The following is a 17800-nucleotide window of genomic DNA, read 5'->3' on the forward strand; positions in this document are numbered from 1 at the left end:
ATAGGCAACAGGTCACCAGTTTCTTAGATTTTTTGTGTCAGTCATTTGATCTTGATGCTGTAAATGATATACTCTGTACCTTTCTCTCTTATGTTCTGTATAGACTCATATTTGAAATTCCCACCTAGAGCCAAAATAACCAAACCAGAATCAAATTATGGCAATTTTAAAAAAGCACCCAAAAAGCCAAATTGACCACGGCTATTTTTGACATTTTGCTTTGTAAGATGAAATGACCTACAATTGACAGTGTGAATCTTGTAGTTAGTAACTGAGGTTAGGGCTAAAGCTGGGGTTTGTAAACTTTACAGCTTCATACCACATAAGAAATTAAATTTGTTGCCTTGGGATCAAGGCTGGGTAGGGCATATTATCATGCTCATTATGTAGGAACCCAGCAGCACAAGTTATATTGGGCACCGACCAAACTTTTGAGGAACCAGGGAGTAAAGAATGCACTGCATTGTATTGATAGAAATGCTTTATTCCTCTATTGACTGACAAAGGAGACTTGCCCCTTGTGTTCATGTGAGACTGGGGTTACCCATGCCTGTGTCACTCAGTGGCACCACTGTGTGTTATGTTCTCCCTCTTCTCACTATAGCAGCTGAATTGGCCACTTTTGCCAAGCCAGACCAGGCATAGAATTTGAATAGAAAAAATACAACAGCTCCTCAAGTGTAGCTGAATTATTTTCTTTCCAGTGGAGAGAAATCTTGAAATGTTGATTTGTTAAATTTTGCTAACAGACTTAAGATGGCTGCCACACAATTTTTGTAACAAAGTTGATTTATTTGAAGAACTGCTTTATTTATCTTTAAGAGTAATAATTCCATGGCAGATGTCCTGGATCTACTCAAGGTGTGATGTGGCATCAGGAAGTGCTTTTTTAAATGCTTTCTTGGCTGTAACCAATCAGATAACATGACACTTAATGAATTGTGCCAGCGTTACCTTTGCACTCATTTAACTATAGAAAAATGTAAAGAAATTACAGAAGATTGGTTGTCTGGCCTAAATTAAGACAATAACTCTAACAGGAGCTTGTCTTGAAGTGCAACCTGAATTGACTAAGGAGTGATCTAGCTCCCAAAACTGAAGTTACACTCAAGTCTGCTAAAAATCTACAGAAAACACTGAATTGACTTTTCTGTCTATTCTAACTCTGTAGCTGCCTGTTATCACACATGGAGGTAGAAGTTATTTCAGAGCTCAAAATGGCTCTGCCTTCCTCCATCTGTGGCTACCTGTCCACCCCCTTCTGCCCCCTTCCATTGTCTCAATTTGAATTTCCCTCCAAAACCCCTTCTAGTTTGCAACTCCTACTGTAGGAACACTCATTGGTTTATTCCTTTTGTTTTGTAGTCAGTCAACGCCAGCCCCCTGCTGTGGAGAAACAACCCCTTTTATCCAGATATAAAATTGGAAGCAGGTAGTTTACAGTAGGTAGTTCCAGTGTGCCAACTCTCGTTGGTACACTATTATCTAATTATATGTTCACAAATTCATATCAAAATGAATTTTAGAAATGATTATCGGAGCCATCATGAGGTTCCACAACGCACACCAGATTTTTTTTGGGGGGGGGGGGGCTGACTGCTCTGTCTGTCTTTCTGGGTACTTTAAATCTGAGCTGAAACAGGAGAAGGGCTGAACACCAGCCAGCTGCTCTCTCACACTGCTCACTACTCAACACCACTTCCTGACCATATACACTTCTGGTCATAAAGACTGCTTGCAGAGAGAGAGGGAAGCACACACACCACACAAACGCAGCCAGACCTTCTCCATTTGTTTGATCCTTACAGTTAGCAGCCAGTATTATTAATGGCCATATGCAGGTGGCACTGGGCAGAGATGCATTGTGTGGACATTTGAACTCCTGTGTCTAACATGAGATGAGTCACATTGCCAGTTGCATATTGTGAAATGATTTACAGGGAAACAGGCAAAGGTTGTGACTTATTTTGGGCCTAATGCATAATACTAGGTCTATACTTAATATACACAGGCATATATACTTAGTTGCCACTTTATTAGGTACACCTGTACAGTCTAATGCAGTTCAGTGTAACAGCTCTGCCATAAATTTTGCCTTTTAAGAAATTTTATAATGTTCTGTTTTTGGTGACATTGTCAAATGTGTAGATTTAATTTTATGTTTATTATTGAGGTTGTAGTTTGTAGAGGTCTTTTACTGGACTACATTCCAATTTTTTGTCCTCCATATCAATAAACATGAGGAGGACAGAATATTAGAAACACTTTAATAAAATGCAGTCCAGTACAATAGCACCATAAACTATGACCTCAGTGCCAAACATTTATATGTAATTGAATGAACACCTCTATTACTGTGATAAAATAAATCTGAGCGTTACAGTCACCATTAAAATAAACTTGATGGCAGAACATTTGTATTGGATTGTATTAGATAGTGCAGATGTACCTAATAAAGTGGCCATGAGTGTATACACATTCTTGACCTTCTCCTACATACACTACACTTTAAATGTGAATAAAACATTTTGTTTTTCTGATTTACAGTTTGACTGAGCTGAGGATTCTCCATGGCACCATAATAGATTGTGTAGGAAGCTGTGTCAAATGTCTTTCCCTCAAATAAAACAAAAAAGCTGCCTCTTGCAGTTTTGAAATTGACATAGTTGTGTGTCTGTGTGTGTGTCTGTGTGTGTAGTCTGCCCAGGATTTGAGCTCTCCTTGAATGCACTTTTATCACTAGACATGTATATTTTTGAGTTTTTTTTTTTAGACTGCATCTTCTTAGACTGCATACTTTGTGTTTTTCAGTGCAAACCATTTTGCTTCCTGTTGTCTTGCATGTCTGTTATTTCCTGCCTTCTTTGTGTTATTCTGATTATATCCCTAATTCTTTTCCCCTTTCCCCCTCTTCATTTGTTTGTTCATTCATTCACTGAGGTCAGTTCTGATCTTTCTCAGATGTGGTGGAACAGAGATCAGATTTAGCCTAGATGACATCAGATGTAGAGTTGGTTAATCCCAGGCAGAGGACTTTGTGTTGAGTTGATGGCTTGCTGCATTCACACAAGTGCATGGACTCAAATACAGGCTAAAATATAGAAATCACCATTTAATCTGCTATGACGTAACCATATGTATCTGTACAAGCATTAAGTGTTTTTCTCTTGGAGTTAGAATGAGGGATGCTTGAAATGGCATCAAACATTTCACCTCACACCCAGCCCCAGGCTGCTAAAGCTACAGGCTATAAAAGTGTATGTGTGAGAGAGTGGGAAGAGTTAGCTCATGGCTTAGATCCTGTGTAACATAGGGGTCACTGATATTTGGAATTTTGTTTTACCACTACATTACTGAGCTTAGTATTCATTTAACAGATGGTGGCATTGCTGTTTTCTGATCCTCTTCCTGGAGCTGTAATGAAGTCCCTCCCTCCCTTGCAGTGTTCCAGACTGATCACAGACTGTTCACAGAAAAGAATGGGGAAAAATGCACAAATTTAGATTTGGACAAACTTTTATCAAGCAACAGGTAGCCCTCAGTGGCTAATGCAACACTTTGGTTTTCGTTGCATGCCCACAGGTTTTTGTCAGTTTTAACCAAAACCCTTTTTCTGTGGAGGTTGGAGTTGATCATTGATCAATATCACAACAAATACATATGAATATGAAAATGTTGTTGCCAGTATCAATTTAAGTGGTCCTACTAACTTGCTTCAGTACTAATTAACTTCAGAAGTACTGGTGTGCTAATGGGTAAAAGTTAGTGTGTTGCCTTTTTTCTTCCAGTGTTGTCTGTCAGTATTTGGGGAGGGTGTTACATATAGAGAGCAATAACCCATGCATCGTACCCTGAGGAAGTTCATTTATTAGAAGACTCACTTACTTTGAGGCTCCCTAAACTGAAAGAAATTGCACCCCCTGCCCACACCATACGTAGTGTGGTATACATCCACAGCAGAAACCCAAACTATCCTAGAATCAGAACATTTCTTGGTGGGGTTGGCTTGTTGAGACTCACCAAAAATAGGTCCTATTTAGTGTCTTGAGTCCCGACCCGTATTGTGAGAAACGCTGATGTGGTGTGGAGCAGCTGAGGTGGAGAGCAGCAGCAGCAGGTCAGACAGTGAAGAGCCCTTCTGGCCTATGGGTCAGCTGCCCTGGACACAGGCCAGCACACTCGGCAAAATGCTGCTCCGTGCATGACACCACACAGGGTAACACAACTGCTGCTGCTACAGTGACCAAGTACTATTAACAAGTTTACATTAAAGGCATATTGTTCATATCATTACATTTGTTTTTTGTTTTTTTTTCTACTGCTCAGTTCAGATTTTGTGAAAAATTACAATACAAGCCCTGCTGTATTATTAATAAGCTGAGCTGAGAAATTCTCTCAGTTGTATATAAAAGTTATTGCTCTATTGTAGTGTAATGACAAGTGTCAAGGCAGTGTGTTCCCCAGAGATGACTGCTGTTGCCAAACATTTTTTCCCATAAGTGTGGTTTCTGTCCTTGTCCACTCCCCCCAAGGATGTGACTCACGAACTTGTTTTTCTTCCATTTCATCCTGCTAATGTTTCATCATTGTCTTTACAGAGACAGCAACAGATACCTTCACAAGTAAACAAAAGAGGATAAGGTCAGGGGTGCCTGTGATACATAGCCTAGTGCATCATCATTAACATTTAGTTGTGGTATGTAATCAGCTGTAGAAAAACTGCATATAAATCTTGGGCTCTGCTTCCAGCTTGTGCCACTTGTCATGAATAAGTAGTATAAGTGATGGTCACAGAAGAAAAGAAAATATTGTTATAAAATAAACCAAAAGGTCTGGCCAAATAGTTCTGTGGGCACAAAAGTCCCGATTATTTTTGTGTTGATTCATGATAAGATTTTAACTTGTTTTGTATCTGTAATGTGTTTAAAGATAGGACAGGAAATGACAAGAAATGTTAATTTACATCTGTCTCTAACCAAAGATGAAGACAGACAAGATAACTTCCTCTAAAATGTAAAATGTAGGCAGCTGATAAATTTTCTAATTGGTGTTTTTCTGATTTTCTAATTTTCTAATTAGGCAACCTTAGTAATGTAAATTATCAAGCACTGCCACTTGTTTTCAGCCATAATTATATATATTTCCATCCATTTTTTTCTTAAACGTAAGGTATTGATGTTTTGTTTTAGCACATTTTTTGCATAATTTTTGACTCTTTCCTTTCCCATCACTTTATTTCTGAAGTTGTTAAGAAGAGCATCTGTAGAGTCAGCCCCCCAGTGACCACCTGCTTTAGCACGTTGGTTATTATGACTTAAAAAAAGAGAGACATGGGAATAGTTGTAATTGTAAAACACACTGGCTGCAGAGAGGGCATTTTTTCGTAGTTGATATTTGATTTGCCTGAACTAGATGCAACCTTGTTATAAGTAAAGATAATGTATCAGACCTTTCGTGGCGGGCTTTGGTCATTTACGCTGTTGTAACCCGTCTACTGAGAGATCAAGTATGTAAAGCTGCCATAAGCCTCTGTTTCATACTGTAAGCTGTTTTAGAGGGTCCTGTGGTTTGGTGCCATCTGTTTTGATTTGTTATTTATACATTTTATATTTTCTCTGCATCTCTGGCATGGCATGTCTTGTGTGAGATATGCTCTGTGTTCCTGTTCCTGTTCACGTAGGAATGCAGGAGGTGGATAACATTTTCAGTGTTTCCCTGCTCTGCCACTCAGACTGGTCATGTGTCTTCCTCCTACAGTCCTCTACTCCAGTCTTCTTTCTTTTTCCTCTCCATTTCTTGCTCTCTCTCCTTGTCACTTGCTGTACACCCCCTCCCCCAAGATGGGATGCGAGTAGGAGTGTAGTAGAGCAGCACAGATAGAACTGACTAGGCCTACATGAATGATGTTCAAATGCTTCCCAGGCCGGCACAGATGATAATCTGGTCATGGAGTGAAGTGATAAGCCACTGATTGAGCCATGGCCACCACTTGCATGTTTTGTATTCACACATCTGTCGGGTTGTGCTTTCCCTCCACAATCACAAGCCATTTTACATCCGGGAAACTCTTCAAAACCTGCACTCTATTTATACATGAGCTGGCCCAGTGCCACTGCTGCTATTACCGCTCCCAGTAGCAGGAAAACAAGGCAGGGAGGAGCATGTGCCGGGCTGTGGGGGCAGCAGGGTTAGCTGACAGCACAGAACACAGGCAGTCAGATTGAGACCGGTCATGGGAAATGGATAGGATGTCCCTCGCTGTGCTGAGTACGGATCATACTTGTGTGAGTTTGTACTCCTACGTGCCATCGGCGCACTAGTAGAGAAAATGCTCCTGATTTGATAAAGGCCTAATGGAGTGAATATGGCAGTTTAACAGCATTTCACTTTTCAGTTTATATAATTTATAATGGGGAAAGATTTGGAATTAGATGCACATGAGTAACAACTGCTGAGATTAAATCTTGTGTGTCTCTTTTAAGCCTCCTTTCCAAAGTTATTAGGCCAAATACATTTTAGGTATTTCACATTCTTGAGGAGTTTCTCTCACAGAGATAGAGCAAGCATTAACCCAACTTATTATTCCTTTGTTTAAAAGACACATTTGTGAGCATTACCAACACAAACATTTTACAGACTTGAAGCAGATGTCAGTGTCATGCTTGGCTGTCAAATACATCAGTTTTAACAGTTTTAGCAACAAAAGCAGTCATATATTTAGTTCATTGAATCATAATATAAATAAAGTTAGTACTGGGGTGGCAGCGTTTCAAAAATGGGTAGAATACCACCCTTATGGATCAGGGCTTAAATGTTAGCTGTGGTACAGCTATTGAAGATTAAGGAAAGGAATTAAGTTAGGCCTGTAAAATGGTTCTGTCCTCATCACGTTGTCTATAATGCTCTTGTCATCATGGGAGTGGGGTTAATCAGATTACATTTTTGGTTGTATGGCTGGAGATAGCAATATAATGAACAATATGGCCTAGTGGGTTGATTATCAGCCATGTCATCACAAAAGCCTGTTGTTCACCAGCTGGAAGTGCTCTTTATCCTCTCACATCCCACAAGTCTGACCTGAGACTTAATTAAAGTTCTAGTAGGCATGAAATAAGGAAAACATTGTGGTTATTTAAGGTAATTGCAGATCAATATAATCATGGTGGAATGCATGCAAGGTAGCGTTGGGCGATAAATTTTGATATATCAAAATTTTCCTACTGCCCACCAGCAGCCAGACAGTTCTCTGTTCAGGAGCAGCTTAGATTGTCACCTAAATGAGAATAGCTGGTCCACCTTAAAGGTCAGTGCACCTTAAGTGAGCCTGGTCAGGTTAGGCTAACCCAATTGTCGCTAACGTCAGGGCTAAGAGACACAGGAACTTAGCTTGATGAGATGTAGCATTTATTCACTGACAAATAGCCTTAACTGTACACATATTGCCCTGCTTTGTTCACAGCTATACTGCTAACTTCATCCTCTCTGCTCTGGTCACCACACTCACTGTCTTGGTCTCTCTCTGTCTCAACCACACACTCGCCATATACACAACCTATGTACTGCGCTATCAATTGAAGGAGCTACTCTGCTTGTATTGTGCAAAAAAATCTTTAAAAAAACAAACCAAATTAAAAAAAAAAAAAAAAAAAAAAAAAAAAAAAAAACAGCGGACTCCAGTTGCCAGTCCCCAATAACCAATATATTTGTCCACTCACCCAAGCTTAATGCAAGGCTGTCAAGTCATTTTTCTGCCTTGGTTAAGTCTTTCAATACTCATTTGTGCTTTTGTAGTTGTCTAGTCTTTGAGTCTCTTTTTTTGCACTTATGGGTCCAGGCAGAGATGAGTGAGTCAAACAACTGAAGTTTAAGGTTTAAAAGGCAATTTCAGTGCTGAGGTCCATGTCACTGTAGATAAACAAGATTAACACTGAACTGTAAACTAAGCATCTTGTTTCTAATGTGTTCCTTCCTTTTTTCTCTCTCTCTTCTGTTTCAGGAACCTATAAAGTCCAGGGCGCCACAGCTCCATTTGGAGTATAGATTTTACAAACAGTTGGGAAATTCAGGTAAGGTGGATGCCAGCTGTATATTATCAGTCATTGTTATTGAAGACAATTAAGATAAATGAATTTGAATTGTACTTTTCACACTAGATGGGTCTGGGTATGAATCCCAGAGGTACATACGCTGTCAGGTAGATGGACAAACACTCACACACACTCCACTCCAAGGGCTTGTGCTGCATTTCTCAGAATGAGTTTGTTCATCTTTCCACACCTGTGAAAGCCAATGAAAGCCTTCTTACCTCTTTTCCAATACCACCACTACATTACCCAGAGTCTTCCCTCCCCCTGCAGCCCAGCCCGGCCCAGCCCAGCCTGTGGTAATGTGCTGCATAGCTGTGACTTGGTGGCTCTAGGCCGGCAGCCCTTTGATCTGGTCTGGTTGGCCGGCTGGTTACAGAGGGGAGAGATTCGGGTGGCAGAGTCAGATGGTTGGGAGGGACAGGGACTTGGAAAGCTGCACCACACTGCCTGCCTGCTTAGCTGGCTGACTGGAAAGGATTATCCATCATGCTTGTGTGTGTAGGTGCACATGTGTGGATTTGGCTCTCTCACAACAACTTTGCTTCATTATTTATTACAAAATCATTGGCAGGCAAGTGACCACTGCTCAGTCAAAGTGACAGGAGCAAGAGATTGAAACTGTGTCCTAAAATATGCCCAAATCAAAATCTAATACTCTATTACAATCACAAACTGCATTTGCAAGAAGGTATCCTCAAGCAATGCAACAGTAATATAGTCAGTGAATTGGTGAAGGTGGAAACTGGGGGCAGTTTATCCAAGTGCCATCCAACCATACTCTGTCACATTTGTGAATAGCACAGGCTCTTGTTATGACCTTGTAGACCACAGGTGTCAAACTTGTGCCATGGAGGGCCAAGAGGCTGCAGGTTTTCATTCCAACCAACAACTCCACCAGGTGATTTCACTGATTAGTCCCACCTCTCTGTTTGGAGGTAGGGTGATCAGTGAAATCACCTGGTGGAGTTTTTAGTTGGAATGAAAACCTGCAGCCTCTTGGCCCTCCATGGCACGAGTTTGACACCCCTGTTGTAGACAATCAAAGCCACGTCAAGTGAAACATTCATGATGTTGTGTGTCTTGAAAGTCAGTAAATATTTGCATGTATACAATTACAGAATGCTGTAAAGTTTTTTTTCTGTAAACAGGTCAGACTCCTATGAATTTTGATGTTATTGAGATATTCTAAAATTTTAGGGCAATTTTTCATCTCAGGCTGCTGACATCAGAGGTCTTTCTCATCATTCATTAGTCAGAGAGAATCTGAACAGCCCTGAAACATAGCTGCCTACAACCACGAAGTCCCTATAAGGACACATGTGGAAGTTGTGCCGTAGTTTGTAATCTAACAATGTCAAAAAAAAATTCAGCGAATGTTAATTACACTAATATTGTTCCTGAAAAGCAGCCATTTGAATTTTTTTAATTCATTGATTAATTAATTAATTAATTATTTTATTTTATTTTATTTATTTTTTAATAAAATTCTTGTATGGGCCACTGGTAGAGAAGGCCTGAAACTAATCAACACTCCCACAGGCAATCGGCGGGGCTTTGCCATGTAAAAGACACACCTTTGTGCGGGTAGCCCTGTGGTAATGGAAACACAAATCCCGGCTGTGCTGGGCTTGTGCCAAGTCAAAGATGACCTGAATGCTGGCTGAAATCACCTTTAACACCTGGCTAGTAAACTATGTTAAACATTCCCATTTTTACAACCAGAGGTTAAGTTTCAAGAAACCTTTGATCACAGTAGCAGAAGGGAAAACACAAGACTACATGATACATGTATGGGTGTGAAAGACACTATCAGAGTACTGGCAGTGCTTGCTATTCCTCCACTTTTTTTAGGGGGGGGGGGGGGGGCAAGTATGTGTGGTGGTCTCATGTAGTGATTACCTGTCCATTTCCTGGCTGGTAGTGCCAGAGCAAAAGTCCTCCACTGTTGATAGGGAGCTAGGGTATTAGGGTTGCCCTGGACTATTTATAGACAACCCTCTCCAAGCAGTTGGGCCATTATCGTATATCTACTTGGATTGCTTCCTCAGCCACAGTGCCTTCTGCCTCCCTGATGGACTGTGTGCTGCCAGCAGGAAGCCAAGGGAAACTCTTCTGGCATGCATTACTAAAGGGGGGTGGCCTGCCTCTCCTTTTTGGCTGTTCTTGTTTTGATCTGTTGTTCTGGGCTATGAGTTAAGAGTCTTCCACAATAAGCACACACGTACAGAAATGCGAAGACTGCAGTGATGGTCTTCTCCTCTGCTATCTCCCATGATTCCAGCAATAGATTCTTCCAGTCCAGTCTTTTTCTCACTGCCTTGACCACTACAGGCCTTCAGCTTTACAGTTATTGGCTGAGGTCAAGATTAGACCACATTCATTAGCTGAGCCCAAGATAGAGGCAATTTCATTAGCTTAGGTAGCTAAAATGGAACCAAATGGAACTGTCATACAGTGAGGTAGAGATGACTTGTCTCTAATTGGAGCCTGGCTACTACATGATGATGTGACTCACTAGACAATGTAGCATGGGAGGCATCAAGGCAATAGATTAAATCCACTTAAATTGTCTGGGACTGTGTAACCCTGTTAGTCCTACGGAACCCAAGAGCCTCAAATATGTATCAGCGTTTAACACCCAAGAGGTGCTTATCTACACAGTGTAATTCTCTCCAGTCATAGACAGATCCCAGCTGTTGGGATTCCTTCTTCGCAGTTCACTTACTTGGTAAATATCCAGTCACTTCTTACACAGTCCCTGTCTGCACCTCGTACTTCACTTCCAAAGCACATAGACATCTCAAGCTGTTCTAGGCAGGACACAACTCTGCATTGAAGAAATGTTGTAGATGCAGTTAAAAGAATTGGAATCACACACTGCCTTCATAAGTACATTTGCAATAACGTTTTGTTTAAATATGACCGGCCGCTTTGTAAAGGCACAATTTAGATTTATCTTTTCAACTCAACACAACTGAAATTTTAATGCCGTCTGCAAATCAGTTCTCGGCAGATCTCATTTGAAGTATTTTTTTAAGTTTATCTCATTTAAAAGATTCACATAGGATGACTAAAATTAATATTTCACTTTTGCTCACTTCTTAGCATATATACTGTACTTTCATAGAAGTTCATAAATGGTCAGCCTCCCACAGGGTCCATGTAGCACTACCAATAATGTCCGTGTAATAAACTACTCATGCCAAACAAACCTTCTACCAATCAAGCTGAGTCTCTCTTCTTCAGTCATTACTAGTGTGGTTGGTGGAGCGACTTCATTCTGACATCATCCAGTTTTTATGGACTTGCTATCAATTATTTAACATGTTACTTGGCTCATGCAATCAGGGATATACAGGGTCTCGTGACTCCTGTCACATATGCAGTGTTACACTTTTGAGAAAGGTAAAAATGTCAGTTATTTGTATCAGTGTACCTGTGAATAGTTATGGGCCCCACAGCCCCACCAAGGATTTTAGTGTCACAATTTGTTGACACAGTGACATAAGATGTGTCTGTTCCATGCTATTTCATCTGGCTCACTCTTAATGTATGTTACCAAATCTGTGCAGTGTGGATTATTTAGGAGATAATTCAAGTGTTTTTATGTATAGGCCTGGCTACTCCTAAAAGAGGATTCTATGTCTTGATGTTACCCAGATGGATAATAGTGCTTAATTAGTCCTGGGATAAAGTAAGGTGTCATCAGTAGCATAAAATAAAATGTATTAAGTGCTGACAAAAAACACAAACATTTTCAATGGGCATGTTTGAAACTGCTTCACAATATGTATACGTTTCTGTGTGGATAAGTTGCACATAAATTCATAGGTGCACACCAGAGATGAACCCTCACTGGGCAAGAAAAAAAAGAGCCAGTTAGTCTTTTCTCTATAGAAAACACACACTTGATCAATGAAATGTTACCCATCCTTAAAAAATGTATTTTGTCTTGTTTTACACAGAGAATGTGGGTAAATGGTTGTAATGGTTACGGCACATGAAAGAATTTGAATCAGTGAAAACGAAGCATTAAGGCACACAGATCTGTGAGGTTATGTGGGGCTGGGCTCAGTGCTGGAGCGGCTACTTAGGAGAATCGGGAGGATTCCCAGTGCTCTGCATTAAGTGTTTGGCTGGGTGACTGGTTGGGAGGCCATGTATAATAAATGTATAAATTAAACATCATCTGTATTTGGTTTGTGGGCTGAGCAGTCCTTCTGTCTCCTGCTGTCTTGGCTGCTTCTAGTGTCTTCTTTTTTTTCTTGAGAGGCACCTTTTCTGCTCCTCCTTTTTCTTTTTTCCTTTGTTTTTTTGAGCTTAGTCTGTGTACTTACATGGCTTGTCCACATTAGCAAGGGGCTAGGCTGCTCTTCTTTCAGGTGTATGTTGTTATAGTGTTTTGAGGGAGGTTGTCCTCTCTGCCGTTCGCCATTGTGGTTGTTTGAACATGGTATGCTACACAATTGGATCACAATATTAGCCAATGCCAGTAGCATCTAAATTGGATTCTTTATTTACGGTCTCGACATTATCATTCACTCATGTTGTGTGGAGCTCCCCATTAGTTTAAGATGTGCCGGTGCACCACCTCCACCACTTTGCCTCTTGAGCCCAGCGTGGTGTGGCTCAGGAGGTAGAGTGATCCTCTGGTAATAGGTCAATTTCTGGTTTGACCAGAAATTGTACTATTGAAATTCAATCCACTTAACATTTTACCATTTAATTTCATAGCAGCAACAAAGGTTAAAACCATTTCAATGGAAGGGAAAACTGTCAGCCAGTGGCAACAAACATGTTATTGTCAACACTCTGGACAGCTGAGTAAACAAGTGACAATGGACGACTGAGGAAAAGCCATGGATGTTGCTGCTCTAGGTGAATCAGAAAAATATTTTTTATATTGGAAGATTTTCATATTGCCAGTGTGGACAGTTACGACAGCTATGACTGTGTGCTCATCTGAATGATGATCAGTTTTTTTTTTTTTTTTTCATTGCTACATGTCCTCATTGTTCAAGGTGGGTCTTCAAGGACCCAATGTGTCAATGTCAGATCACGCCAAAAAAATGTTCACTCTTAATGTATATAGAGAATTGCTGATACAGTGTATCCTAGTATATGTCCAAATAAGGGCTTTCAAACCCCTGCAAATCATCAATCACAGGTACCACAAAAAAACGTTTAGCTACTTTGGTTCTTATCTAGTAAATAGTCTCGGGTGTTTTAAACCTTGGCGGATTTCAAAAAGATACTTTACTGTAAAATCAGAGGGAAATAAGTCTAAGTCGAGTACAGTTTTCCCCTGCCTTTAAGATAATGAAACTCATGAAATTGACTTATTCATATTGGTATTAACTGAAAGGTACCTAATTCACAAATTGACATCAGTACAGTATAGTTTAACATTTTTGAACACTCCTAGAGATTAGAAATCTTGTATTTTTGTATGTATGTTTGTGCCACAAATTTGTAACATTTCTTTTGCTAAATGACACAACTCTGATATCCTGAGATTACCCATTTTGCCTCAACAGTACATGCTAGCAGAGGAACATCTTTGCTCTGTGGAGGGGTACAAGCAGCAAGGCACCCAAAGGAACCACTGACAAATTATAATTGGCATTCTATAGGTGCTTGACTGAAATTTTAAGCCTGCATGTTGCTATAACATCGTGTAGGATTGTTTCCCTTGCAAGCTAGGTTTCATCTATAGCTTCAGGCTCAGTCAATGCAAGCCTGAATGATGATCACATTTCAGCCCTGATAGAACATCTCCAGAGCACTGGCCTAATGGAAGCCACTTCTCCTCCTCCTCTTCTCCCAGAGCTCTCCGCTGCACACTCTAAATCTTTAATACACACCACCTCTTTTCTTCTGCTCTCCTCTCCGGCTTGCCCTTAACTCTGACATTTCATTGTAGGGCAACATTGTCTTCAGCTGCCATGATGCAGCCCTCCCTCTTATTCTGTCGCCTGAGAAGGCCTGCCTGGAGATACAATAGGTTGGATTGTCTCTGATACATTCCCCTCTTGTCTCGAGAGAGTGGGTTCAGAGCACTGCTGAGGTTAGCTTGAAGTGAAAGCTGGCTGAATTTACAGCTTTGCTGTTTGCTGGCCCATAATGCTGAGCACACAATTACTGGATGGATTTGTTGCTATAAATAATAATATAAAATAGAGTTTTTGTGGAAAGGAAACAGAGGTCTCACAAGGGTTTTATTACAGATGCCATTTGGTTAGTTTGTATTTCATAGAGGTAAAAATTGTGCAGTAATGGTTCAGGCTGATTAGCCTCTCATACAACATAATTGCTGTTTGCTCATTATGATGATTGGCAGTCAGGCTCAGTTCTGTTTCAAGTGTTTATTGTTTAATGTTTAAAAGGAAAGCACATGCTTGTTGCATGGAAGAATAATTCCACTGCTTCTTTTGTTGTCATGGTTGAATTATCACCTAGAAACCTACTTTTGTAGTATTTGTTTGCTAGACACCTCCATGGGACCCTGTCACAATCTGTTTAAAATTTGAACCAGAAATCAGCTCAACAACAGTGCTACACCAGCTATTATCCTTTATATAATGCTAGTAGCTTATAGTTGCTAACTGTTTCACCTCCCTCTTCTCATATTCTCCAGCAGGGGACTGTATGCTTTCCTTTTCTAATGACTACATTGGCTTTGAATGCCTTCCAGTTTTAGGCCTAGTGTTGATGAGTCAGACTCCCAGTGATCTCTTGTCACTGCCTCATCTGTCATGGGCATCATTACCAGGTAAATCCTGAAGCCAAAAGCGCAGGCAGGTGCGTGTGTGTGTATGCTTGCTTGCGTGCATGCGCAGTTTGTCTTGTTTCCCTCTGGGACTTACGTTGAGGGGTGATCAGGTAAATCTGGCTTTAATCCCTCAGCCCCCTGGCTAGCTGCCAACATATACCCAAGGTCCTCAGCGAGCATTTCCGCATACTGTGCTGTGCATATTTTCACTATCTTACACACATTAATTTCTGTTTTTCCGCAGATAAAGACACATTATCACCCATTCACTTAATCTCTTTCACCCAACAGTCACCTGGCTGTCTTTTTCACTCAAGCACTGTCTCTTTCTCTGTTCCACACACACACACACACACACACACACTCACACACACCCTGCTGTGGCATCTCCGGGATAGCGTGCCCTCAGGGAGACAGCCGGTATGACGATACTCTGGCTTTGGCAGTAAGAACTGGAATGAAAGTCCCTGGATGGGTAGCTGGTGACAGAACCAGCTCTACAAGGCCCAACTTAGCCCAAGGCTCTGTAACCTTGGAACTGGGGCTTCAAGGTTGTGGCACTTTTTAGTATCTTTGAGCATGTGGGTCAGAAACAAATGTGGGCTTGGGCAAAAACAACCAGTAAAGTTATAAAGAGCTTTTCGAATTACAGTGCGACAGTGGCAACAAAAATGCCAGATAATAGCACCTTTGTGGCTCAAATGATACAGTGCTTACCATTAGAGTTGGGTAGTATCCAAATTTTATCACCGTTAGAGTGTCCTCAAATTATATCGGGTTTTACAGTATCATTGAACAGTCTCACACCACCTGAAATTAACTTGTGTGTCATAGTGAATGGGGATGATTGCAATAAAATGTTCAGTGGCAAATTGTTTATTGAAAACAAGTGTGCAATTTATAATATCGCAGGTTTGCATAGACATTGTATGTTTAACTGGGGTGGCTTATTGTCACAAGGCTTGTGTTTGAACTTGTTTGCATTCTAGATAGATAGATAGATAGATAGATAGATAGATAGGTATACTTTATTGATCCCAGACTGGGAAATTCACAGTTCACTAGTTCCATTTAATGGATATTTGAGTATATTGATATGTGCTGTGTGTTTTTTTTTTTTTTCCTAGGAGGGAATTTGGGTAGGTTTGTTAAATATGTTACCTTTTATCAATTGTTTAAAACGAGCAGTCATTTATAAAGTAGTTGAAGCCGTCACTTTACACTGGGCAGCAACACAGCAGGCCTGTAAACAGGAATTACCTGTTACATTTTTAAGATCATTGGAGTGTTGGTAGCTACGGGTTGTGGCGATCCCCCAAATTGTGTTGTTATAAATAATAAGAAATATGTTTCCAGCTATTTTCACTCACCTCCACACACACACCAATCCTGTCAACCAGTGATATGGCTCTGATTTACCTGCTTTTGGGAAGACCAGCCCTTCAATGTCCCTTTATAATGAGTCGCACAAATCAGGAGACTGATGCTAGTGAGTAAGTAGCAGGGAGAAGATACACCTCCACTTTGTCAGCCTACCCATGCATTTGCAGTGGCTACGCTGTGTTTGTTCCATATTCGCTTGTGTCCCTGTATCAAATCATCTCCTCATCATCCCAAGGAATCTGTTGATGAGCCAACAGCTAAACGTCTCCGGACACTCAACAACAGCTTAATAAACACTCACATAGTAACCGTGAGTTGGTGAAAGCCTTTTGACTTTTTTTCCCTCTAATATAACCTTTCAAGATTGAACTGATGGTGTGGTTGAATTTATTTAAATTGAATTTTCCTGCAGTTAATTATAAATTCATTTGTGTTGAAACAAATAACCACTGGAGGGGTCTTGTGTATCGTGAATGTGTGTATCCTTAGTGGGGTTTGACAGTGACTCAGACTTTTGAGTGGTTTAAACTTTGTCAAACTGCTCATGTCATCTTGAGAGGTGTGTGTGTGTGTGTGTGTGTGTGTGTGTGTGTGTGTGTGTGTGTGTGTGTGTGTGTGTGTGTGTGTGTGTGTGTGTGTGTGTGTGTGTGTCTCTGGGCAGATGAGTTGTGTGTTGGCAGCAGAGTGTGTGGTGTGATAGCAGAGCAGTTAATGGGTAACAGCAAGAAGTATAAAAATGTGTTTGTTCACTACAATTAAGAGAGCAGTCGTGAAGACATTATCTCGAGTCTTGTTTATGCATGAAGCAAATTGTAAATCTGTCTACTATTAACTGTGCTATCTCAACCACAGTTGGAAAGCATTGACCAGGAAAGCAACAACGTGTTGCCTTCAGACCAATTTTGATGCAAAAATGTACCATGAGCTGGCGAGTTGGGAGTTGCTGGGAGTTGCCTTCCATGTCACATTCATTCATCCTCGGGATCTGAGTAGTAGCATGCTACTGGGAAAGCTAAGTTTTAAAAGAAGCAAAGTTACTGAAAATTGTAGCTAAGCTGGTAGTTTTGCAACTCCCCAGGACTACAAACCTTACCTAGTATTTATTGTTGTTCCTCATCGGACTTGAAACCAAAGTAGTTCCAAACAACTGAATTTATTTTAACTTTGTTTTCGACGGTTACCTTGGCTTGATCTGATCTTGAAAAGCCACATCCTGGTGTGAGTTTGGGTTTTTAGGGAAAAGCAAAAGCGCACCACTGCAAACCAAAGTGTTGCACTGGATACGAGAGCAGCATTATGAGCGTGGCACAGTAACTGTTTTGCTCAATTATCTTGTTTTCATAATCATTTGAAGTAGGCCTGTGCAATATGACCTTCATCTCATATCCCAATATGAGATCCTGATAACAATATACACTACTCACAAAAAGTTAGGGATATTCGGCTTTCGGGTGAAATTTCAGGATGAACCTAAAATGCATTATAACCTTTACAGGTGAACTTAATGTGACCTTCTGTAAACTTTTGAATGCACATGTCCAACTGTTCAATGTTTCAG

General features: G+C 40.6%; 1 protein-coding gene across 5 annotated transcripts in view; it reads left to right on the forward strand.

The window, feature by feature from the left end:
• The window catches only part of csnk1g2b (casein kinase 1, gamma 2b), a 37585-nt gene that overhangs the window by 9186 nt on the left and 10599 nt on the right, over positions 1-17800 (forward strand). For all 5 annotated transcript variants that reach the window (XM_030049101.1, XM_030049105.1, XM_030049104.1 and 2 more), the window contains exon 3: positions 7997-8066. In XM_030049101.1, coding sequence (XP_029904961.1) covers positions 7997-8066 — 70 coding nt within the window. The remainder of the gene's footprint in view (positions 1-7996; positions 8067-17800) is intronic.

This window comes from Myripristis murdjan, chromosome 4 (genome assembly GCF_902150065.1).
Source record: "Myripristis murdjan chromosome 4, fMyrMur1.1, whole genome shotgun sequence".
Classification (NCBI taxonomy): domain Eukaryota; kingdom Metazoa; phylum Chordata; class Actinopteri; order Holocentriformes; family Holocentridae; genus Myripristis; species Myripristis murdjan.